The sequence below is a fragment of the Xenopus tropicalis genome, chromosome 7 (assembly GCF_000004195.4).
Source record: "Xenopus tropicalis strain Nigerian chromosome 7, UCB_Xtro_10.0, whole genome shotgun sequence".
Taxonomy (NCBI): Eukaryota; Metazoa; Chordata; class Amphibia; order Anura; family Pipidae; genus Xenopus; species Xenopus tropicalis.
Window position 1 is genome coordinate 61,425,055 of NC_030683.2, and position 25,288 is coordinate 61,450,342.

Below are 25,288 nucleotides of genomic sequence, written 5' to 3' on the forward strand. Positions count from 1 at the left end.
GGAGGAGGTTTTTTTGTTCTTGTAAAATTTTGTTCCTGTTTTTCTTAACTGCACTTGCTAAAGAGATGAGTTTTTTTTTAATGCAAGCTTTGTTTGCTTCCCATAATATAGCCGAATCTGAGTTTCTTTATTTAGTAAAAAGTATTCTTTAATTTTTTCGGTGAGTGCTTGTTGGGCCTCTTTGGGAGTTAATAGTGATTAACTATTTGTTAAACTGTGGTTTATTTGTAGTGGAATAGTTAGTAGAATTGGGGCATGATCTGACCATGTGATTTGATCGATATGCGCCTTTAAATTCTGTAGGCTTAGCTTGGGTGATATAAAAAAGTAATCTATACGGCTAAATGTTTTGTGTGGGTGTGAGTAATAGGTATAATTTTTCTGGGTTGGATGTTTGATCCTCCATATATCTAGGAGTAAGGCTTTCCTTATCAGTTTTCTAAAGTTTTGGGAGCAGAGGGTTGCCTCTTTATTGGGTAGGGTTGAGTGGCCTCATAGTATCTCTCAATTGGGAGAGGGCCATATTAAAATCTCCACCCAATATAACTTTATGGTTTTGGTATGAGGCTACCTTATTAAGTACCTTTTGTAAGAAATGAATCTGTCTAACATTTGGGGCATATAGGTTGGCTATTACTATTTGAACTCCCTCCAAGGTACCTTCTAGTATAATATATCGGCCATTCGGGTCCACCTCTTTTCGCCTAAGTTGAAATGTAGAAGTTTTGTTAAATAATATCGCAACTCCTGCTTTTTTTGTTCTGTTTGAGGCATAAAAGTAGTGGGGATAATTTCTATCTCGGAGCCTCCATACTTCATCGTTTGCATGGTGCGTCTCTTGAAGGAGAGCAATATCCGCGTGTTGTTTTTTAAGCTCCGTTAATATTAGTTTCCTTTTAATCTGGGAGTTTGTTCCCTTTACATTTAGAGATAGTAATTTAACCATTTATATTGGTAGTTGTATAGCTATAGTGTTTGTTTGTACTTTTGGCAAAAGAGGTGGAGTCGGTTGGACCTGGTTTGATGCGGATACCCTTTTTGGCAATGCAAAGTTTATGATTCATAGTTATGTTTGTCTTTGTACTTATATATAAACATTTTAAGTTTGTACCGATTTTTCTGTAAAGTAAGTCATAGCATAATAATGAACTTAATAACATCAACAGCAAAACATTAAAACAAAAATTTAGTGAACAGTTAGGCATCTTTATACTCATCTCATTCCGTAGCCACTCCTGTGGTAGGGGAGAGGGTCTCATGTTTGATATGTTATACGTAAACTTTGATGCGTTAGGTTTGTTAATCTCGTCCCTTTAGGGCTCCTTCCCAGGGATGTATGTGGGGGTTGGTAACCACAGTCCTTAGTGATTGAGGGTCGCCTGAGAGTCCTGGTTGTTAAGAGATATCAGATATATCCTGAGCTTTGTCCGGTTCTTTTCCATTGGTCGGTGAAATTGGTCCTGAAGAATTATAGTGTTAGAAATACTGGTTTTCTGTTTCAGGCCGCTAATAGGTCGTATGGGTTTCCATTTCCTGTTGGGGATGTAGGCTCATTTACATGTGTCGTCTTTTTCACAGTGGATTTTTCCCAGATGGGTTGCATTGTGTTGTATCTGGGAAAGGATGGAGGAGGTGTGGAGGACATTCTCTCCGCTATACCCAGCGTTGTTAGCAAGCGGTCGCTTTGAGAGATATCAATGTATATTGTCTGCCTTCTTTGTTAGCAATAAGCTTAAAAGGGTATCCCCACCGATAGGGGATCTTGTTGTCCCTGAGTTGTTGAGTAAGTGGGCGTAATGCCCGTCTTTTAGCTAGTGTGATGGAGGAGATGTCATTGTATAATTGTAACATAGCTCCCTGATGCTCAATCGTTTGCCGCATCCTGGTGGCAGTTATTACTCTGTCTTTGTTCTCAAAGTAGTGTAGTTTTGTAATTACATCTTTCGGTAGTTTTGAGTTTGCTTGTGAGGCTCCTAGAGCTCTGTGCGCTCTGTCTAAGCGTCATGCTTCTGGTGGTAAATTCGGGGACCAATGTTGAAAATAGATTTCGCAGGTAAGCTTTTAGGTCCGGCTGTTTAACGGATTCAGGTACACCTCTGATCCGTATATTGCACCGGCGGTTTCTATTTTCCAGGTCCTCACATAGTAGTTTGATTTGGTTTAATTCTGCCCGCAAGGTTTTGTTTCCTTCTATCATGTTATTTTGGCCCGTTATTAGATCATCTACTACACTCTCTACTTTCTCACTTCTGTCTCCCAGTAAGTTCTGCTTTGACACTGGTTAATGCTTGCGCTTCTGCATCTGTAATGGTGGCGCTCAGTGCGTTACATAGAGTAGCTAGATGCTGGGTTAGAACTGTTTCTGTGACTGGATTAGAGGTGTCTAGTGTAGAGTGCGGCTCTAGGCTTTGTACCTGTTTCGTTGGGCCGAACGGGCTGTTACTGTCACTTTCTGAAGGGGTAGTAGGGGAGTTTGGAGATCGTGCTGGCGCGTCTTCCTCCTCGCCGCCATCTTGGGAAGCTATATGTTTATCCGTTGACGAGTATTTGTTGACAAAGGGGGACATCGTTCCCGCTGTTTCTTTGGTTTTTTTCTTTCCCATAGTTGTAGGTAGCTGACTCTTTAACCTGCGTTCTGAGATTTGCGAATTGGTTGCGTATGGGCAGGTTGTAGGCGAATGTGAACCGGAGCTCAGGTAAAGTGCGTCTTGCTCAGTCCATGATGCTCATGCGCCCTCAGTCGAAAGCATTTTATCAGGAATTTGTTACTTATCTAGAAGAATTTCCCATGAAGTACTAGTAAAGTCTCCTAAAAATGGTCTTCCTTTAGTTAAAAAATGATGACGTTGGAAATAACACCATTGATCTCTAGGATGACTTCCCCACATTTCCTGGAGGCATGAAATTTTTTAGCAGCCAATGTAAAAACTTTTCTTAAGCGTCTTGACAGTACTGCTAATCTTGTCAATATGTTGTCATGAAATATTCCAAATGTAGAAGAAAACTTTACAAAGTGAAAATGTTTTTTAAAGGGAAATGAGAATGAAACACTATTAGTAATGATTAGCCATTGCATTATGCTAATGTACTAAAATAAGCCTACGGCAATTGCAAAGACTTAGTGCTGTCAAGCACAAGAGAGCGCTGTACTTTCGGGCCCTTTCCCCCCACTGCAGTACCCCCCCCCCCCCCCCCCGCCAGTGGCCCTGCCAACAAGTCTATTTCACAGCTTTCTGGTATATGTTGGGCTTTATAAATAATTGCCATATAAATTTTGTTTATCAAAAAGAAACTAAAACAAAACAAATAATTGAAGCTCAACAGTTATAGGTTTCATTTCTGAGTGCAATAACCTACACTGCAATGTATGTGTATCTGTATATATTTATGTTGGGTTGAAAAACCCAACATACTGTTCTTCGCTTTTGGCTTATTCTTCTGCTTTTTCTTCTTCTTCTTTTGCTTCTTTTTCTTAGCGCCCCCCATTTTCTAAACGCTACTCCTCCTACAGTTTTAGGGGTACAACACCCAAACTCTCCACACTTCACCGCACAGAATTAACACCAGGGTCCTCAAACTTTTCACTGTTGGTCACTAGGGGACTGCAGTTTTAGTTTTGAAAAATGGGTGGAGCCACCAAAAGCCAATCAGATTTTACCTATTGAATTTTATTGGTTTAATGCCAGGGTTCCCACACTTTGCACAGTCAGTCACTGGGTGATTACGTATTCAAGTGGTTTTTTTTTTAAGTGGTTGGAGCCACCAAAAGCTAATCAGGTTTTACCTATTGACTTTCAATGGGGAAATTCAACCTGCTGCCATTCTCGCAGTATTAACCACAGGGACCCCAAACTTTTCACAGCTGGTCACTAGGGGACTGCAGCATTAGTTTTGTAAACATGCTGCCATTCTTTAAATATTAATACTAAGGTGCGAAGTTGAGGGCGAGGACTTCCAAGGTAATTTTCTCAGAGATATTACCTGTGCCACGAGCAACATTAAGAAGGCAGCGGGAGCTTAGGGAGATTAATGCGTGGCTGAGAGATTGGTGCAGGGAGGAGGGCTTTGGGTTTCTCGAGAACTGGGCTGATTTCTCAATCGGCTACAGGCTCTTTGCCAGGGATGGGCTGCACCTCAATGATGATGGGGCAGCTGCTTTGGGGGAAAAGATGGCTAGCGGGTTGGAGGAGATTTTAAACTAGGAGTGGGGGGGAGGGTGCAGTGGGAAATTCTGTGGTAGACAGGATAGATGAGGTAGTGGGCATAGTAAGGGAAAATGGGGGAGGAGACTTGCTTCGGGATACTGATAATGGCAGGGAGGCCCATAAGTTGTTTACACGTCATTCTCACGCCGGAACCAGTATTAAATGTATGTTTACCAATGCAAGGAGTCTGACTGGTAAAATGGGAGAGCTGGAGGTACTGGCGTTGGAGCGGAAATATGATGTGATTGGAGTTGCTGAAACTTGGTTGAATGAGTCTCATGACTGGGCTGTTAATATTGGGGGGTATACATTGTTTCGGAGGGACAGGGGCAATAGAAAAGGAGGAGGAGTGTGTCTGTTCATTAAGCAGGAATTAAAAGCAAATATTAAGGAGGAAGTGATGGGGTTAACAGAGGGAGCTGAATCCTTATGGGTTGAGCTTCTCACAGATAGTAAAGAATCTACCAAACTAATTGTAGGGGTATGCTATAGACCACCTAATGTAAGCGAAGAGGAGGAGGCCCAGCTCCTGTTGCAAATAGAAAAGGCTGCTAGTTTGGGGCAAGTGATAATAATGGGGGATTTTAATTACCCTGAAATTGACTGGGGCAATAGTACTGCCAGGACAGTAAATGGGAACAAGTTTATAAACTTGCTGCATGACAACTTTATGTCACAAGTTGTTGAGGAGCCAACCAGGAACCATGCTATACTAGATCTAGTGATCTCTAATGACCCAGAACGTATAGCAAATGTGCAAGTGGTTGAACCCCTGGGTAATAGTGACCATAATGTTATTTCATTTGATGTTTGGTGCAGGAAACAAATTTACACGGGGGCAACAAAGACAATGAATTTTAGGAAGGCAAATTTTAGCTCCTTAAGGGCAGCGCTTCAGGGCATAGATTGGGGCATTATGTTTTCTGATAAAAACACAGAGCAGAAATGGTTGTCATTTAAAATGATATTAAATCATTACTGTTCTCAATTTATTCCATTAATAAGAAAAAGTAGAAGTGTTAAGAATCAACCTATGTGGCTTAACTCTGAGGTAAAGAAGTTAATAGGGAAAAAAAGGAAAGCTTTTAAGAAATATAAGTCAGAGGGGACAGTAGATGCGTTTAATGATTATAAACACTATAACAAGTGTTGTAAAACAGCAATCCGGAACGCAAAGATAGAAAATGAGGAGCGCATAGCGGCCGAGGCCAAGACTAACCCCAAAAAGTTTTTTAAGTATATTAATAGTAAAAAGATGCAGGTTGAGGGTGTGGCCCCATTGAGTTATAATAACAATATGGTTACAGCGGATACAGAAAAGGCAGATGTGCTTAACCAGTTCTTTTCTTCTGTGTATACAGTAGAGGAGCCAGTGGGCCAAGTCCCACCCAATAGCTGCACTGTTGCCTCAGCTCCAACTACACAGTGGTTGGCACAGGATATGGTGCTTAAAGGGTTACACACGATAAATGTAAACAAGGCACCTGGGCCAGATGGAATACACCCTCGGGTACTGAGAGAGCTAGGGGCAGAATTGCAGTGGCCCTTGTTTCTGATATTCTCAGACTCTCTTTCATCAGGTATGGTACCTAGGGATTGGAAGAAGGCGAATGTCATTCCCATATTTAAAAAGGGAGTAAGATCTCAGCCTGGCAATTATAGGCCTGTAAGTTTGACATCCGTGGTGGGCAAGTTATTTGAAGGCTTGTTAAGGGATCACATTCAAAATTATGTAGTGGAGAATGCCATTATGAGCAGTAATCAGCATGGCTTTATGAAGGACAGGTCATGTCAGACCAATTTAATTGCTTTTTATGATGAGGTAAGTAAGAAGCTGGACAGTGGGGATGCAGTAGATATAATCTATTTGGATTTTGCCAAAGCATTTGATACCGTTCCCCACAAACGACTGCTTTCTAAGCTAAGGTCTATTGGTCTTAGTGAAGTCGTTTGCACATGGATAGAAAACTGGCTACAGGATCGGGTACAGAGGGTGGTTGTTAATGGTACGTTCTCTACTTGGAGTAAGGTTCTCAGTGGGGTCCCTCAGGGTTCTGTACTGGGTCCACTTTTGTTTAATTTGTTCATAAATGACTTAGGGGAGGGTATTATGAGTAATGTATCAGTGTTTGCAGATGACACAAAACTCTGCAGACCAGTCAATTCTATCCAGGATGTGACATCCCTGCAGTAGGATCTTGACCAACTGGCAATCTGGGCAGCTAAGTGGCAGATGAGATTTAATGTGGGTAAATGTAAGGTCATGCACCTGGGATGTAAAAATATGCAAGCCCCGTATACCCTTAATGGGACTGCACTAGGCAAATCCCTAATGGAGAAGGACCTTGGAGTCCTTGTAGATAATAAACTTGGCTGTAGCAAGCAATGCCAGGCAGCAGCTGCAAGGGCAAACAAGGTTTTGAGCTGTATTAAAAGGGGTATAGATTCACGGGAGGAGGGGGTTATTCTTCCCCTTTACAGAGCGCTGGTAAGGCCCCATCTAGAATATGCTGTTCAGTTTTGGTCTCCAGTGCTCAAACGGGACATTATTGAGTTAGAGAGGGTCCAGAGAAGGGCAACTAAGCTGGTAAAGGGTATGGAAAGTCTCAGTTATGAAGAAAGACTGGCCAAGTTGGGTCTGTTTACACTGGAGAAGAGGCGCTTAAGAGGTGACATTATAACTATGTATAAATATATAAGGGGATCATATAATAACCTTTCTAATGTTTTATTTACCAGTAGGTCCTTCCAACAGACATGAGGGCACCCACTTCGTTTAGAAGAAGGGAGGTTCCATTTAAATATTCAGAAAGGATTTTTTACAGTGACAGCTGTGAAGTTCTGGAATTCCCTCCCCGAATCAGTCGTGCTGGCTGATACATTATATAACTTTAAGAAGGGGCTGGATGGATTCTTAGCAAGTGAGGGAATACAGGGATATGGGAGATAGCTCTTAGTACTAGTTGATCCAGGGACTGGTCCGATTGCCATCTTGGAGTCAGGAAGGAATTTTTTCCCCTCTGCGGCAAATTAGAGAGGCTTCAGATGGGGTTTTTTGCCTTCCTCTGGATCAACTAGTAATTAGGCAGGTTATATATAGGCATTATGGTTGAACTTGATGGACGTATGTCTTTTTTCAACCCAACTTACTATGTTACTATGTCCCCAAAGAGCTAGTCACCAGGTAACTGTGGTTTAGAGTTAGAAAAAGTGGGTGGAGCCACCAACAGCCAATCAGATTTTAACTATTGATTTTCAATGAGGAAATTCAGCCTGTTGCCATTCTCACAGGGTTACTAAGGGACTGTATTTTTAGGTTTAAAAAAAGTGGGTGGAGCCACCAACAGCCAATCAGATTTCACCTATTGAATTTTATTGGTTTGATGCCAGGGTTTCCAAACTTTGCACAGTCAGTCACTAGGTGACTAAGTACTCAAGGTTAGAAAAAGTGGGCGGGGCCATCAAAAGCCAATCACATTTCTTTCATTGTTTTCAGTGGGGAAATTTTACACCATTCTCACAGTATTAACACCAGGGTCACTAGGGGACTGCATCTTTAAAAAGAGTGTGAAGCCACCAACAGCCAATCAGAATTCACCTATTGAATTTGTTTGGTTTAAATTTAAAATGCTGCCTTTCTCACACTATTTATGTCAGGGTTCCCAAACTTTGCACTGACTTTGTCAGTCACTGGCTGACTACATAGTCAGGGTTAGCAAAATGGGCGGAGCCACCAACAGCCAATCCTTTTCCACCCATTAAATTTCATTAGTTTATATTTAAACTGATGCCATTATTTAAGTATAAATTCCAGGGTTGTTAAACTTTCCAAAATTAGTCACTGGCTATTTGCCATTCAAAGTTAGGAAAAAGTGGGTTGGGCCACTAACAGACAATCAGATTTAATCTATTGAATTTTATTTAAATTTTTATTAAAAATGTTATTTAAATTTAAATGCTGTCATTCTCACACTATTTATGCCAGGGTGCCCACTGTTTGTCACTGGGTGACTGGGGGCACACCCACCAACCACAATTTACCTATTGACTTTTATTGGTTTAAATTTAAACTGCTGCTGTTATTTAACTATTAATCATAGGGTCCCTTCTAGGGACTTCTGTCCCTGAAGAAGAACACATTTAGTGTTCAAAACATTGGATTAATAAAGATTTTTTGTTATATATATATTACCAGTTTTCCCCCTGCAAAGGGCCCCCTCCCAAATGGCATCTAATGCACCTCATTGCTCCCTTGCCTTGCTGAAAATACAGCGTAGCATAGCTGCCATGTATGCATATGTCATGGTGTGCAGACTTTCTGTTGTTGATCGCCAACCAAGTACATATGATCAACTTGCATCGTTCATTCACCTTTACAATGATTAAAACCTGCACGTGACTGACCAGACATGCCAGCCCCACTGCTTTATTCTGCTTGTAAAAAGCAGTATTGGATGTAGTTCGGAGTGGCAAGAGGGCCCTTTAAGGGGAAGGGGCATTTTTTCAAAATTGCCAAGGAAGATTTATTCTCCTGCCTATATACTGTATATATTAAGTCTATCTCTGTTATATTGAGTCTATAAATAAGTTTGCCCAGATGCAGAAATGCATAGTACCCAATAAGATGTTTGCTTTGATGACCAGTAAATGCTAGCTGCTGATTTGTTGCTAAGAGTACCAGCAACTGGGCATAATTGTGTCTTTCATTACATAACCCCCCATAAAGGAAGGTGTTATACCTGAACACTAAAAGCCGATCAATCCTTAAAAAAAAGGCCTAAAAAATGCCCAAATCATCCCTTCTATTCCTCATTGCTGCCACTGAGTATCTAATAAAAGTGCTAGCAATAAGAAGAGGAGGAGACAATACAACATACAGGTATAGGATCTATTGGAATGTTTGGGACCTGAGGTTTTCTGGTTCAGGGATCTTTTCATAATTTGGATCACTAGACCTCAAGTCTGCTAAAAATCATGTAACTATTAAATAAACCCAATAGGATTGTTTTACCACCCATATAGATTCATGCAGCTTAGTTATTAGTTGGTGAATTATTTGGTTATAATGTATTGTTGCTCTCCTGTAATGAGAAGCCTTTTAGTCATAGCACTCCAAATAATAAAGAACCCTTATTTGGAAAATGCTCAAGTCTATATAATAAATACCATACCTGTTCCCCCACTTACTTAAGAAAACTGAAGGGCAGCCATAATTACCAGTACTGTCTTCTTCTTCCAGAACTGAACATACACCTCAGTCTTGGCACAGACCTTCAACTAGAAATATTTTCTTAAAAAAAATCACCTTTACTTTTTTTTGTCAGAACTCCTAGTTAATCCAAATGAACCCATTATCCAGCAAGGTAAACTTCATTCAATGTTATGGACTGTTATGGTTTTTTTCTGGATATTTACATACTTTCATAGCACTCCATAAAGTTTCCCCTTTTGCACTGCAACTGCTCCTATATTAAGATTCCAGATGCCTTAAAATAAGAGAAGTTTCAGCTGAGACGTGAGATGTTTCCTCCCTAGTGTATATATCAACCTATATAGAATTACCTTAAACCACCCCTGCTGCCTTCCATACTTAAATGAGGCTCGGAGCCTGTACTACTAGTGCTCACTAGACCATGGGAGAACAAGCAGCAGGACAGTATATGATACTTTTCTGCTATCTGACATAAGCTGTGCTATCAATCTAATAATAGAAATCTACTTAATTGAGAAATTATATATATAGAAAATAATCATCTGTGGCCAGCACACCCTTCAATGTTTCATCAAATTTTTTTATTTTAAATATATTGTTAAAACCAACGTTTCGGTCCTTATTAGGACCTTTCTCAAGGATAAAAGGATTTTTTTATCCTTGAGAAAGGTCCTAATAAGGACCGAAATAAAAAAAAGGGTGTGCTGGCCACAGATGATTATTTTCTATACAGACATAATTTTGGCTAGCACCCCGCAGAATATTGAGCCTTGGAGTGCGGACACCATTGGGATTGATATATATATATATAACAGGCATGGTGTGACAGCACGCACAGGATTTTCACATAGGAGTCGCAGGAACACAGAATATTAATTAGAGGTTTATTGTGACCAACGATTCAGTTCTACACAGGAACTTTCATCCTGACAAATAGCAACTTGATGCCTGCATATAGACATAACTTTGGGGGCCAGGGCCTCCACAACATTTTTTTTCTGGGCCACCTCTGAGACACATTCTTTTGGATTAAAAGGTATTTTTGGATGTTTTGCTACCCGTGTATTTAAAGGTATTTTTGGATGTTTTGGCCCCCATGCAATTTGCCCCAAAGCACTGTGTATGCCATTTCTGTATCCATTTACTTTTATTGTAATTATTGAAAATTTCAGAGCAAAAACAAGTCTGCTAAACTCCTGTAAAATGCTATTTCTATAAAGTCTTCCTTGTTAAAACATTACTTGCACTCCCCTCCAGGTGATATTTAAAGCAGCATATCATATCTGGAAAGGAGAAGTATTATGGGTATGGCACACAACTGTGGTGGGATAGGAAAATACATATATAAAATACATGACCATTCCCTAATCCCTAAAGTAATAATTCAAAAACAATGAAATGTTCCTTGGCTTATTTCTTGAAGCCCTATGAATTCCTGTTGAGTACAAATGTTGCATTTATCTATATATTTACACGTCTGCAGGGGTTGAATGTAATACATTTACCACTAAATACAAGGGCTAAAGAGAAAGTCATGGTAGTAATCAAGAATAACATGTAAATCTTCTTTGGATATTTTGAACCTAACAGCAAGTTAGGAAATTTTGCCCTAGAAAACTGTGACATGCTTTATTATGTTACCTGTTGATATTCTAACAGTAATACATTTATGCAATAATCACAATAATAAATCCAGACTAGCAATACCTTCTTACAGCCACATAGCTTCCTGTTGTGTTATACAATCACAGATTATGTAAAATATTCAAAATAATTTTAATCTGCAGTACCTTTGAAAAGACCTTTGGTACCTTCTTTTAAAGAATGGTGTAACAAAAGTGTGCCAGGCCTCCCCCACAAGAGGGGTCTGTCGTGCTCAGCAGCTGGTACCTGGATATCTTTCCACTAGCCTGCTTACTTGCGTCCCCTGCTCCCCAGTTGCTCATGCAGGTAAGAGAGTGGCTGGGGAAGGGAGATTTCTAAAAACTATAGAGGATGCAGACCCCACGGTCCAAGCCCCCAGCCCACCCATGACCATGGGGTTTGTTTCCGCTATAGTTACATCATTATCTCTAAAGGTTATATACACCAGTAGGTATCTATCTAGTATAAAAAAATTTAAAGCAACTGGACTTGTTTAGTAATCATTGAAGACGTTTCACTACTCATCCGAGCAGCTTCTTCAGTTCAACTGACTGGTATGGGAAGTAGGTATCTAGTGATACTAAAGCAAACTATGTGTGATTCTAATTGCCAATTTTCAAGGTTTGCACGCATGCAGCACTTACTGTCTGGAGTAATTCTTTGCGCTTTATATTGGAGGTTCAAAAAGTTAGTTAATCTGGAATTAGGCACAACTGACAGCAACTCCCAGCTGGCAAAAAGCATTGGGGGGCAAGAAAATGTGCCACTTTGTATCATTACCTTCCCTTGCTTTCTTATCTATTTATGAAATTCCCGACTTGTCACAGTATAATACTGGTCTGTTAAGTATTGTATTAAGTGATATAGTTTAAGAGTTTAATTAAATCGCACATAAATGCTGATTTAATTTACAGTGGTTTTTGACCTTTTCTCAACTACTAAACTCTATTTAATGTGTTACACCAAAAGTAATTAATTGTGGTGACAAGTATGAAATATATTATATACAGAGTAATACAAAAAGCATTTCACATTAAACAGACAATATATATTCTTCACATAATATAACTCTTTTCTGTTGTAATAGAGGCAACTTTTCAAAGATGTTTCAAGGATCTCAGCTTGGAAAAGACATAATTTTGTTTTGAATTAGATCATAGTTTAAATAGAAATCATCTCCTCTGACATTTCTGTTTTACAAATAATTATCTTTTTACATTGAGTAATTATCATATAAGAAATTATCATTCAAAACAGTTCAAAATGTGCCAACACTGAATTTACTGAACTCTTGGAATTTCTTGTTGAAAGGCAAGTCATTCCTTAGGAGTCTATGGGTTATCATGCAGAAACTTATCATCCACTTTGTCATCAAGCTGTGTTTTTTATCTCCACACCCTGTGTTGGTAGAGATTTCCTGCCACAGAAAAACCTAATATGTCTGTGCTGACTCCCCATATGCTATAATTGTGCACACAACAGATGGCTGTAGTACTGGTTAATCTGACTATAAGTAAAATAAGTAGTATGCTAAAACAATTAGATACTTTAAAGATGTTGAGACGTATGGTGGACACAATCCTTTCACAATTATCTGCAGGAACAACTCTCCACCGACATGTTGGGGTACACTTTCAGCACCACATTTCGACCTTCATCCAGAAAAAGGACGCTGAGTGAGTTCATCCTATCAGGAGTGCAACAGGGCTCTGGGACTCCTGGAATAATACCCACAGCCTTTACAATGCTTTGGATAGTGGCGTGATTAGATGGACGTAGGACCTAGAAATAGACAAATACTGAGTGTCATGATAAATTCAATAATAAGCAAGAAAAGAGTACATGAACACCGTTTGATTAAAGGAAAACTATACCCCCAGAATGCATACTTAACCAATAGATAGTTTATATTATGTTTATTGACCTATTAAAGAATCTCGCCAAACTGGAATATATATATATATATATAAAACAGTCCACACGACAGCACCACACTCCAAAATCTGCTGCTCTGCAGCTGCCCCTATGCACGGGATATCACATAAATATCAAAATAAAACAGCCAGCACCAAGGGTCTTTGTATTTCAAAAAATCTCTTGTGTATTATAATTGCATGTACAACCGACGTTTCGGTCCCTTTTGGGACCTTGAAAAAGTCAGGGGGCTCTGTGTGCAAAAGCTGAGTTGGCAGGCGAGAAATCCATGTGTGCTATTTTCGTTTTGGGGTCAGTACATACCGCAGACTTTGGTATATCTATGCATATTGGGCATCAAACTGCTCAGTAAACCTTAGGTGTTCCTATTTGGGGTGACTTGCCTTTGTACGCAAGAAATTGTGTGAGATAAATGCGGCAAATTGCAACATTTTTAGGCGATTTTCTGAAATGTCATAAAAACCAATAACTTTAGGAAAGCTCTGCAGATTGGTACTTTGGTGTAGAAAGTAGTGCTGGGCGGTATGACCAAAAATTTATATCACGGTATTTTTCAAAATTTTATCGGTATCACGGTATTTGACGGTATTTTTTTTTCCCCATGCATGACCACCCCAAACACCCCCCAAAACACCCCCCCATCCGCACCCCCCACCCCAAACACCCCCCCATCCCCTTCACATAAATATAAATGACTTGCCAGGCAGCCGCAGGCACCCCCGACAGCTCACATTGGTATGCGTCCTAGCGACGGCGGTTTTGTAGAACCTCCTGGCAATTTTTCTTACTATTTCCGGGTTGCGCGTGTGACGTCAGCGCGCACGTAACGTCAGCACGCATGTGACGTCAGTGCGCACAATCCGGAAATAGTAAGAAAAATTGCCAGGAGGCGCGCACACCGGTATGCCGGTAAGTTAAAAATTTATATCATTTTTTTAAATAAAAACGGTGTTCGGTTTATACCGGTATACCGCCCAGCACTAGTAGAAAGGACTCTTTACCCTTGTTGGATTTGTCAGAATGTGTACTTTCCAAAAATATATGGTTTTGTGGGGGTCTCTGTATAGTTAGGGGAAGTTTTGGCACGTAATACACTGACAGGGGCTCTGTGTGCAAAAGCCGAGTTGGCAGGCGAGAAATCCTTATGCGCTATTTTCATTTTGGGTTCAGTACATACCGCAGACTTTGGTATATCTATGCATATTGGGCATCAAACTGTTCAGTAGACCTTAGGTGTTCCTATGTGGGGTGATTTGCCTTTATCTCATCTTTATCAAGAAATTGTGAGAGATAAATGTGGCAAATTGCAACATTTTTATGCGTTTTTCTAAATGTCATATAAATCTGCAAACTTAGGAAAGCTTTACAGCTTGGTACTTTGGAACAAAAATAAATATTTACCCATTATAGATTCGGGGGGATGTGTACTTTCCAAAAATATACGGCTTTCTGGGGTGAGTGTACTTTTTTTGTAGCATTATCCCACATAAAGGATGTAAATGTGTTGATTTTGCAGGAGCTGAAATGATACATAATATGGGGGTATGTTCCCATTGGGGCCCCTACATGCCACATACTTAGGTAAACCTATACATATTGGGCATCATAACTGTTCAGTGGACCCCTGGCGTTCAAATTCAGGGTGTTTTATCTTGGTACCTAATGCTTGGTACTTTGGAGTAGAAAGACATGGGTACCCATTTTAGATTCGGGGGAATGTGTACTTTCCAAAAATATATGACTTTCTGGGGTGAGTGTACTTTTTAGTAGCTTTATCCCACATAAATGATGTAAATGTGTTGATTTTACAGGAGCTGAAATGACAGAAATGACAGTACATATGGGGGTATGTTCACATTGGGGCCCCTACATGCCACATACTTAAGTAAACCTATACATATTGGGCATCAAACTATTCAGTGGACCCCTGGTGTTCAAATTCAGGGTGTTTTATCTTGGTACCTAATGCTATGTGGGAGATAAGATGCTACAAAGTGGAAGTTTTGAGGGGATTTTTGGAAATGTCATCAAAATTGCTAACTTTAGAAAAGCTGTGCGGCTTGGTACTTTGGAGTAGAAAGACATGGGTACCCATTTTAGATTCGGGGGAATGCGTACTTTCCAAAAATATATGACTTTCTGGGGTGAGCATACTTTTTACTAGCTTTATCCCACATATAATGATGTAAATGTGTTGCTTTTACAGGAGCTGAAATGACAGAAATGACAGTACATATGGGGGTATGTTCACATTGGGGCCCCTACATGCCACATACTTAAGTAAACCTATACATATTGGGCATCAAACTGTTCAGGGGACCCCCTTGCGTTCATATTTAGGGTGTTTTATTTGGTTACTTTATGACCTGTAGGAGATAAGATACTATAAGCTGGAAGCTTTGAAGCGATTTTTAAAAAAAATCACAAATTTTGATAAAAACCAATAACTTTAGGAAAGCATTGCTACTTGATAGTTTGGAGTAGACAGACAGTTGAGCCTATTCTGTATTTCCAAGAATCTGTTCTTTCCAAAAATGTACAATTTTCTGGGATAAACCTTCTGTTAGTGACAAATCTCCATAAAACTATATATATTTGGTATTGGCACATTCAGGAGACATGGGACTTTCCAAATCAGTTGTATATTCGTGCATAAAATAATTTTTGTTTCTAGTATTTATATTATGGAAAATTTGATTTTTTTTGCATTTTTAGACATTTAGAAGCCTATATCTTGTTACAGAATTGGAATTACACATTATTACTACCATATTTTGAAAGCTTAGGTTGTTCTGAAAAAACGATATATTGTTTTCCTGGGTAATCTAAAAGTCCCCCCGAGGAAAGGCCCCTAAAATGAAACAGTGCAAAATGTTCAAAAACTGTCTGACAATACAAGTTCCGCTTTGACCAAAACGGCTGGCAGTAAAAGGGTTAATCTGTGACTGAAAACATATAAATGCATAAATAAGATTTTATAATGACTATGAAGATTTTCATTCATCCAGGTTGCTATAACTAAAGCAACTGGAATTGCTAAGTAATCATCAAAGATGTTTCACTACTCATCTAAGTAGCTTCTTCAGTTCAACTGAATGGCAATATGACTATGAATATTTTCATTCATCCAGTTCATGGTATATCTAGTATAAGTAAATCTAAACCAACTGGACTTGCTAAGACGTTTCACTACTCATCCGAGCAACTTCTTCAGTTGCTTTAGATTCACTTATACTAGATAAAGATTATATAAGTATAATGTTATCTTACAGTGCATTTGCAGACAGGTTTGACCCTTGTTGCTAATTTTATATTCAGTGCTTTTCTATCTTATCTTACTAATATAGGGATCCACTAAACAATATTTGTTATGCTGTCATTGTTCTTGGCACTTAAGGTATATTATCTATTATCCATAATACTTGGATCATCACACTTTAAGGCTACCAACACATGTTAACATTAAATAAACCCAGTAGGATTGTTTTATCACCTCTACAGCTTTATTACATTTAGTTACCATTAAGTACAAGGTACTCTTTATTAGAACAGAGAATGAAAATACAGCAGTGCTTGAAAGTTTAAGAGCTCTTTTTGAATTTTAAAATATTTCTGCATAAATATGACATAAAACCTGATCTGCTTTTTATGCAAGTACTGAAATTAGATAACAAGAATGAAATTATACAAAGAGTGAAAAACACAATTCTTATTTGTTTGTTTGTTTGTTTATTTATATATTTGTGTGTGGCAAAACTATATGAACCTTTACTTTCAGTTATTGGTGTGCCCTCCCCCCAACCTTGGGCAGCATTAACTACAACTTAATGTTTATGGTAACCCATGGATGGAGAATGATTTACTCAAATTGCAGGCAAAATGTAAACTCCACTACATCATATGACAATAAGGGGCTGATTTACTAATCCACGAATCCGAATCCGAATGAGAAAAATTCGGATTGTAAAACGAACATTTTGCGACTTTTTCGTATTTTTTGAGATTTTTTCGTCGCCGTTACGACTTTCCCGTAAATTGTCGCGACTTTTTCATAACCGGTACGACTTGCGCGAATTGTCGCAACTTTTTCATAGCCATAACAAATTTCGTGAATTGTCGCGACTTTTTCATTGCCATTATGCCTTTGGAGAATTGTCGCAACTTTTTCATTGCCATTATGCCTTTGGAGAATTGTCGCGACTTTTTCATTGCCATTATAACTTTCGCGAATTATCGCAACTTTCGTATTGAGAGCTCGAAAAAGCCGCGACAATTCGCAGAAAAGTCGCAAAGTACCGATCATTACGAAAAAAACGCATTCGGACGCTTTTCGGACGTTCGTGGATTAGTAAATGTGCCCCTAAGTCTACAGAATTAAATAAAGTGAATTTGAACACTGCCTAGCAACTGAGATGTAGACTTAAATTGTTTAGAAGTTTCTGACCCTCATGTCTAGCCAAATACCTTGTCAGAAGTTTTTGCCATTTTTGGTTAAAGCAACATTTTCAAATGTAAGATTTCTCAGGTCACCCCTTAGCTGATAACAAAGTTACAGACTCTGAAAGCAGGCCTTGACTGGGATTCAAAATAGGCCCTGGCATTTCCAGAGACCCAAACAGCCCATGACCAGCCCAATAAATGGTGACTGACTATGGCAACTTACAGCAACCCCTCTGGCATTTGCCAGAATTCACAGATTTCTAGTCTGGGCCTGACAGCAAAGAAGCATCAACTTCAATCTCCCCAGTTTGGGCATTTAGGAGAGCACATATACATTCACCATATCTTGGCTGGCTTTCAGGATGGGCTCCACCAGCCAGATCTCTGTTCACTCCTGAAGAAGAAAGAGAAAGAGCCTTCCTAACTGCATGAAAACCCTGACTTGATTATATATTTCAGGTTTACTGTATAAAATAGGTCATATATCCTACTTTTATGCTTCAAAGTTACTATATAATTAACTTTAAACCATATATGGTGCTTAGTAGAGAACTAACCATGCAAGTCATTAAAAGATAACAAAAGCTGTCACTGAAACTACTTTCATTGCATTAACTGCATTACATAGTTAGTTGCTGCAATTCCTTGCTCCAAGAATCAACTACCTGTTTTACATTTATAGCTAAAGCACTAGATTAGCACCTGATAATTTTGTCCAGCTTTACATACTGCTGCCTTCATATGATCTGTAGTCCAATGAACTTGCCTCTTTTGGGTGGGCAAATGGAACATAATTGATATCAAGAACATCAAGATCAGGGTTGCAAATGCATATACATGTTCTATGTATTTTAACTAGGCTCCCATAGCCATCCAAAGTAGACTATTAATACATCAAACAAAGTTTTGAATTTGACTAAATACCAAATCCTCCACAAAAGATTTGGTTGAATACCAGACCAGATCCATTTTAAAATTTAAGAAACTAGCATCACATATTAACATGGATTCAGTTTAGCTGAACATATAGCGGACTATGTATTACCAATCAATCATGAGGTTTTGCCAGAAAATGCCAGTGAGCTCCTTAACTCACTTATGTTTTCTGGCCCTGTTAACAGTGTCGGACTGGGATGCCAGGGGCCCACCAGAAAATTCTAGACCATGGGCCCACACTCCAAACTATTTTTCATTCACTTCTCACTCAACCTCTAAATTTTTATAGTATTTTATCTTTACGTACTATAATCTATTCTTCTTTATATTTAGTCTCTTTGTTCCCATAAAGAAATAGGGAATGACCATAAATTAGGCCAAATTGTAGAATCAGGAGGGCCCACCAAGGGAGTTTTCCTGGTATCCCTGTGGGCCAGTCCGACACTGCCTGTTAATGCAAGGCTTTTTAATAGTCATGTAATAAATATGCCCCTATAAGTTTTGCTGAAGCAAATCCAGGTTAACATGAATTGCCCAATTTCTCTTGGTGCATCCGTTACCCTAAACAAGACAACCAAATGGGAAAATATACTGTATGCCTTAAAATATTTGGACAAGCACTAATCCTCTAAGAAGTGCTTGTATTTAGCTAAACCCCTGTACCAGCCTAAGGCAACCACAACCAACTTGAGCTTAAGCAATGAATCACAATATACTGTATACATAGAATAGAAAAGTCATAATACAAGCCTGATTACTAATTAATTTGGATTCTCATTATACAATAGCTCAGTGTAACAATACCTTGTGGTCTAGGGGGTCGGCGGGCCATCCGCTTCTTCTATGCGCGCTCGCGTCCACTGCCTTTTCCTGACCTCTCTTGCTTGCTGCCTGTACCGACCTTTGCCTGTTCCTGACCTCTCTAGTTTTGCTGCCTGAACCGATCTGTTTGACTATTCTCCTGGATTCCGATTCCGTACTGCGCTGTATGACCATTGCTAACCCCGGCCTGTCCCCGACTACTCCGAATTGTACCCCATCTTCCTGCCACACGATTGGTTCCCTTGCCTGCTCAGAACTCTCTCCTTGGGTCTCTCACTATAAGTCCTGGCGGCATCCGAGTAGCGTGAAGGGCTCCGCCCGTGAAAGGCGGCTGTTAAAAGCAGAAGCGTGAGCCGTGACTAGACCCTTGGCGCCTGTTCTGAGTTTTGGGATACTGATCGTGACACTCCGAAACGAATCCAATTTGCATCAGCAGTAAATAATCCGCCCTGAAACATCAGCTTCTATGACAGCCTCATTTTCTGCTTGATGCTTTGCTTCTCAACAGCTACCCTGAGCATGTGAGTGTCACTGACACTTGTAACAAAATCCAACATGGTGATCTTTTGTGCACAACTTTGAAGGCCCAGATCATTACCGCTATAGAGATTATGAACATTATTTAAAGAGTAAAGTTTTTAGTTAAAGAACTAGGACAGGGGTGGGCAAACTACGGCCCGCGGGCCACATCCGGCCCCTTGGCCTTTTTAATCCAGCCCGCCGACGACGCCAAGTCTCATCACGCGAGACTTGGTGTCATTGGCGGGCCGGAATTAAACAGACTAAGGGGGCGTAACGCTGGCCTGGCCCTGCCCAGGCCCAGTCTGGCCCGGGGGTAAGTAAATGTGGCCCGTGAGCCAAAAAGTTTGCCCACCCCTGAACTAGGACAACTAGTTACTGCACCAGCCTAAAGGAAAATGTTACCCCTCAAACAGCATAGGTGTCTATTATTATTATTATCATTTATTTATAAAGCACCAACATATTCCGCAGTCTATACATATATATTGCATAAAGCATCTTATATGTAATGCCCAGCTTCATCTAAATAAACTATTTTCATAGAAATATTCATGTTTAGTAGGATGTGCCATTGGTTAACCCTAAATAGAATATTGCCCCGGGGATCAGATGATTCATGGTGTACATAAACAAACAAATAACAATTACTTGATTGAGTGTTGTCTTTTACTTTTGCCAGGATGTAAGGGGCTTTACTAATTTTTACTGGGATAGCTTAGCCTGGAGTGCTGCTTTATAGTGATAGGAAATACTCATCCAAAATAATAAAACAGAAGTTATACTGCACATATGACTGAAATCTGAAAAAACATGAAACAAAAGCCATTACAAAGGACTACAGAGTACTGATTAAGGGGGGTGGAATCTATGGTACAAATGTCTTGTAATATTTTAACAGTAATTTTCTTGAAGCTCTATTTTGAGAAATAGTGTACAACTCTTGATGTGCCAGCTACCAATACCTTGCTGCTTTTATAGTACAGAACCCGTTATCCAGAATGCTCGGGACCAAGGGTATTCCGGATAAGGGGTCTTTCCGTAATTTGGATCTCCATACCTTAAGTTTACTAAAAAATCAATAAAACATTAATTAAACCCAATAGGATTGTTTTGCATCCAATATGGATTATTTGTAGCTTAGTTGGGGTCAATTACAAGGTACTGTTTTATTATGACAGAGAAAAAGGAAATCAGTTTTAAAATTCTGAATTATTTGAATAAAATGGAATCTATGGGAGACTGGCTTTCCGTAATTCGGAGCTTTCTGGACAACAGGTTTCTGGATAAGGGATTCTTTTTAATAATTTTGGATTAATAGGGACAGTATGTAATCAGGACCCTCTTTACCTCCTGTATTGTTCAGCAGTTGCATCTTATTTGCTTGATGTATAATCCCTTCTATTGTACAACATTGCATAATATGCTGATGCTTCATAAATACTAAATAATTATACACTCTTCTAATATTCTCCCAAGAGAAAAACAATTGAACAGCCTAAAATTGGCTTGCCCTGCTCCACAGCAATGCTGATTCCTTACCTTTGGCATGGGAAATTCACAAGTCCCAGAGCAATAACGTGCATCAAAGGACTTGGGGGAAATAATCCATTCACTCCATCCAATGTCAGCAAAGTCCACTTTTAAGTACCTGCGAGAGCAAATCCTAGGCTCAACCCATTGTCTCCTCCGTGCTTTCTTCATGGTCCTTTCATCAAAGTGCAAAACTGGAGATTTTGGCAGTGTTTCTGCATTTTCCTGAGCCTTCTTCTTCTCTTTGTGAGACAATTTGTGTTTTAGAGACTTATAAGTGTTTTCCCATAGATCTTGCTTGCTATAGCGCACATACTTAATATTAGGAAGTTCATTATCATGAGTAGAGGCCAGGTCAGAAGTATCCCGTTTCACTCTACTTTCTGAAGATGTATTAGGTGCTTGTTTTGAATTACCCCCATTAGGCTGGAATGGGTCATATCTCTGTAAGGTAAATGCTACACTGTTAGGCTCTAAAATTGCCCGGTCATCAGCAAAAACCAAAATATATGGCAATTCACTAGGATCATTTTCAAAAATAGTAGGAAACTTTTCTCCAAAGTTTATCTCCATTGATATGAACAGGTCTTGCTTATGCTGAGCATCTCTGATGATATTAGTGATATCTTTAACATGCCAGGCTCCCCTCTTGTAAAAGATGCTTGTCACATTCCATTTTTCTGAGCCCAAGGTTTTGTTTTGAATAACACTCCTAAAAACCAAACTAATCTTCTGGTGTTGTGTGGGCATCAGAAGTCGACAAGATGAGTTTTTAGACCTCTTACAGTATGAGTCTCTAGAAGAAAGTGAACCTTTTGCAGAAGCAAAATGCAGTGTGGTTGCCACGACATCTTCAGTCTGCTGAAGGGATGTGAGATTAAACCAATACACCGTTCTGGAGACTAGAGAATGTGTAAAAGAAAGATGTATTATTGCAATGCAAACATTTTTGAAAATCTTTGCATGCCAATAGAGTAAAATATAATTTTGACCTTTTACTCTGGTGAACCAATCATTTGCTCAACTGGAGCTCTTGCACTTTCTAACAAAACTTGAATTTTACTTTTGAAAATTAATAGCAGCTGAAGCAGTTTGTCCAGCTCTAATTCATCGCTTTGGCACAAGTATTTTTTATCATTAATTCCACAACCTCATGTCTTAAAAAATAAATACCTATTACTAATTTCAGAGTAGAGATGCAGATTTAGTCTTATTGATTCTTGAAAACTTAATTTGAAACTTAATTCAAAGGTTAGACCTAGGTTAGACATAGTTAGACCTAGATCAATATGCCCTATAAATAGCCAAAGACAGCTAATTTACTAACAGTGGGCAAATCTGGGCAGTAACCAACAGCAACCAATTAAAATTATGATTTTATTGTTTTACTTGCAGCTGACTGAAACAAGCCAAACACTAAGTGGTTGCCATGACCTGTGCACATCTCCCTATGTTGGTAAATGAGCCCCACTGCATTGTGCATTCTTTATTCTGATTATTCAAGATTATTCATTACCTGTGCACAGCTAAAATAAGAATGACTATGATAAGCTAAAAGTAGCCATTTGGCAATGTATTCATGTAGCAGGGAAACAGCACGTGGTGGATAATGGGACTATTAGTTTTCTCCAGTGTGAATCTTCAACTTTCCATTGGGCTTGTTATTATATAATATAGATACTTTCATTTGGCTATGCATTAGCCAAAAAAAATAAGTTGGCATCATTAAACAAACTAATCAACCTTAAATATAATTCTAATCAACCTTAAATATAATTGTAAACACTTACGTGGCTGTGCCCTAAAGCTTCGCACAGTGTTCCCATCCTGTGGCCGGTTCCCCTCCCGAGAGTATTTCTCATACAGTTTGGCCATATGCAGAGAAAGAGGGTCAGATTGGGGAATAATCGACCCAACACGTTCAGGGGGCAGTTTGCCAGTAGAAGCCCCCGAAACTTTGTTGGCTCTGCCCAGGGCGAACATGACCAGGAAATAGACCAAGCTATAGTAAAACATAACTGGAGAGAAGGGTGTAGGAGCTGCCTTACACTATAGCAATCCCTACTCTGCGCTCGCAGGGGATAGTGCCCCTCTGTGTGGCTGCACCAGTAGCTCTCAAGCGCCCTCTCTGCTCAGTCAGTATCCTCTGTTTAAGCTATGTCTGCGCTTTTGCCTCTCATGTCACAGTATGGTTGGCACCTCCACCTCGTCTGTCACTATTTGCGAAAGTCACTTTGCCTGTCACTCTCAGCCCGATGGCTCTGGCCACACGGCACTGTTCCTCACGGTCTCAATTAAAAAAAAAAAAAATTAGAAGGGGGCTTCCCAAGTAAGACGTTCAAAGAAACTGTAGTAAGACAAAAAGACGGCAGGAATAAGGATAACCATCCAACAGGATTCTGATGTTCAAAGAATATCGATACGATTGAACCTGAAGTGTGTAATGGGCAGCAGTTTCAGTCATTCAGTTTAGAACTTTGTTGCTGTTTTACGAAGTCACCGCGTCCTCTTACCAGCCGGTCTATAACCCCACCTCAGCCCCCTGACAGGTGCAGTAACTGTTCCAACTGATTGTTCTAACAATGCTTCTTAGTGGGCTCAGGATCTCATGGATAGTTATCTGCACTACTGCCTGCGCTTCTCTTGCTCGGCTCACTCCTCCACTGACCGGCTCACTCCTCCTCTCTCTCGTCGCTGCTGGTGTTTTATTGCTCACTAGAGACACACGCCAGTCTGATAACACACACACACAATACTTTATTAGTAGCCCGCTTCCACTTCCCTTCACCCCCTCTACTTGTGATCCTGGCATGCACACCGTGTCCCACCCCCTCGTACTGCTCAAGCTGTTCGTGCTGCTGCTGCTGCTGTTCGATAGGCTGAATTAACCATTTGTTTTGTGCTAGAGGGACCACTGCACCTCAGAATTGTAACCTTTCTTGAGATTATATAGCGCGGTTTTGTCCCTTGTATTCTGCAGTTTGTAATTCCGTGCACAAATCATTGACTAAGCATAAAAGTAGCGTTTCCAGTATTTCAATACCTGACTCAGTACACAATAAATTACGCTGATATGCTGTGTAACTAGCTGGCTGGAAAGGGTTATGACACTGACCACTTGTGTATTTGGAATACAGAGCACTATTTGCTGAGTAAAACTATGGATTGTGGGATTAAATTAAGATTAGGATTGTTCATCATACAGCAAAGGAAGCTTTTCTCTGTATATAAATACTGTAATACAGACGGTAATCTTTTGAGATGTTAAGAGAAATTCCGTTTTCCAAGCAGTGATGCAGATTTTGTGATTTTTAATCATTTGCTTTTCTGTATTTTTCCATCTTTGCCAAACCCATTTGGGCTCAAACCTTTGATTCCAGCTACTTTCTATTCTCAGGTCTGCTTGGAAGCACACCTGATAATATCATTTGAAAATGAGGCCATTTATTCATGAGCAGGTTAAGCGATATAGCCACACATGGGTTTAAGCTGCCTGCTGATTGCATGCCAGACCAGATACAGTATCTACCACTTGGTTGAAAAAAAAAATGAAAGGTATAGTATGTTGATGTGGCCATTAAGTGGTATTAAGGGTTTAGTCATATTCCCAGTGACTCCACATACTTTTCATGATACTTTTATCCACACTCAAAAGTATGATGTTTTGTAGTCATGTAGTGCCCTGTCCGCAAAGGTTTGCTCTGAGGGGTTTTGGAAGCCTTGAAGTCACTGAAAATATGTATAAACCTTTGGCAAAAGGTCTGTTAACAATTTCATACTTTATCATTACAAATACAAACTAGAAAGGGAAGTTTGAGAACAAACTTCAACGTGAAGTAATTGAATGAAATCTGATTGGCTGTTGTTGGCTCCACCCAGTTTTTCTAACCTTGGACCACAGTTATATAGTAAAAACCACAGTGCAAATTTAAATTTCCCCACTGAAAGTCAATGAGTGACATCTGATTAGGTGGCTGGTGGCTCCGCCCACTTTTTATAACCTGGAACTGCCGTTACACAGTGATTAACTGCAAAGTTTAGG

The 25,288-nt window shown here is 39.6% G+C and overlaps 1 protein-coding gene across 1 annotated transcript; it reads right to left on the reverse strand.

The window, feature by feature from the left end:
- Positions 1-10,287: 10,287 nt before the first annotated feature.
- gdf10 (growth differentiation factor 10) lies at positions 10,288-24,027 on the reverse strand. Its single transcript, XM_004915834.4, has 3 exons — positions 23,037-24,027; positions 21,256-22,148; positions 10,288-12,843 (listed from the first exon to the last, which is right to left on the reverse strand). Exons 1-3 carry the CDS (start codon positions 23,260-23,262, stop codon positions 12,652-12,654), a joined length of 1,311 nt encoding a protein of 436 aa, XP_004915891.1. The 5' UTR covers positions 23,263-24,027; the 3' UTR covers positions 10,288-12,651.
- Between the last annotated feature and the right edge of the window lie 1,261 nt (positions 24,028-25,288).

Excerpts from the sequence above, each read along its gene's own strand:
- gdf10 (XM_004915834.4), bottom strand. The coding sequence starts at position 23,262 with ATGTTTTACTATAGCTTGGTCTATTTCCTGGTCATGTTCGCCCTGGGC. Across the intron at positions 22,149-23,036 it reads AAGCTTTAGGGCACAGCCAC|TCTCCAGAACGGTGTATTGG; the intron begins GTAAGTGTTTAC and ends CACATTCTCTAG. Across the intron at positions 12,844-21,255 it reads GTGAATTTCCCATGCCAAAG|GTCCTACGTCCATCTAATCA; the intron begins GTAAGGAATCAG and ends GTCTATTTCTAG.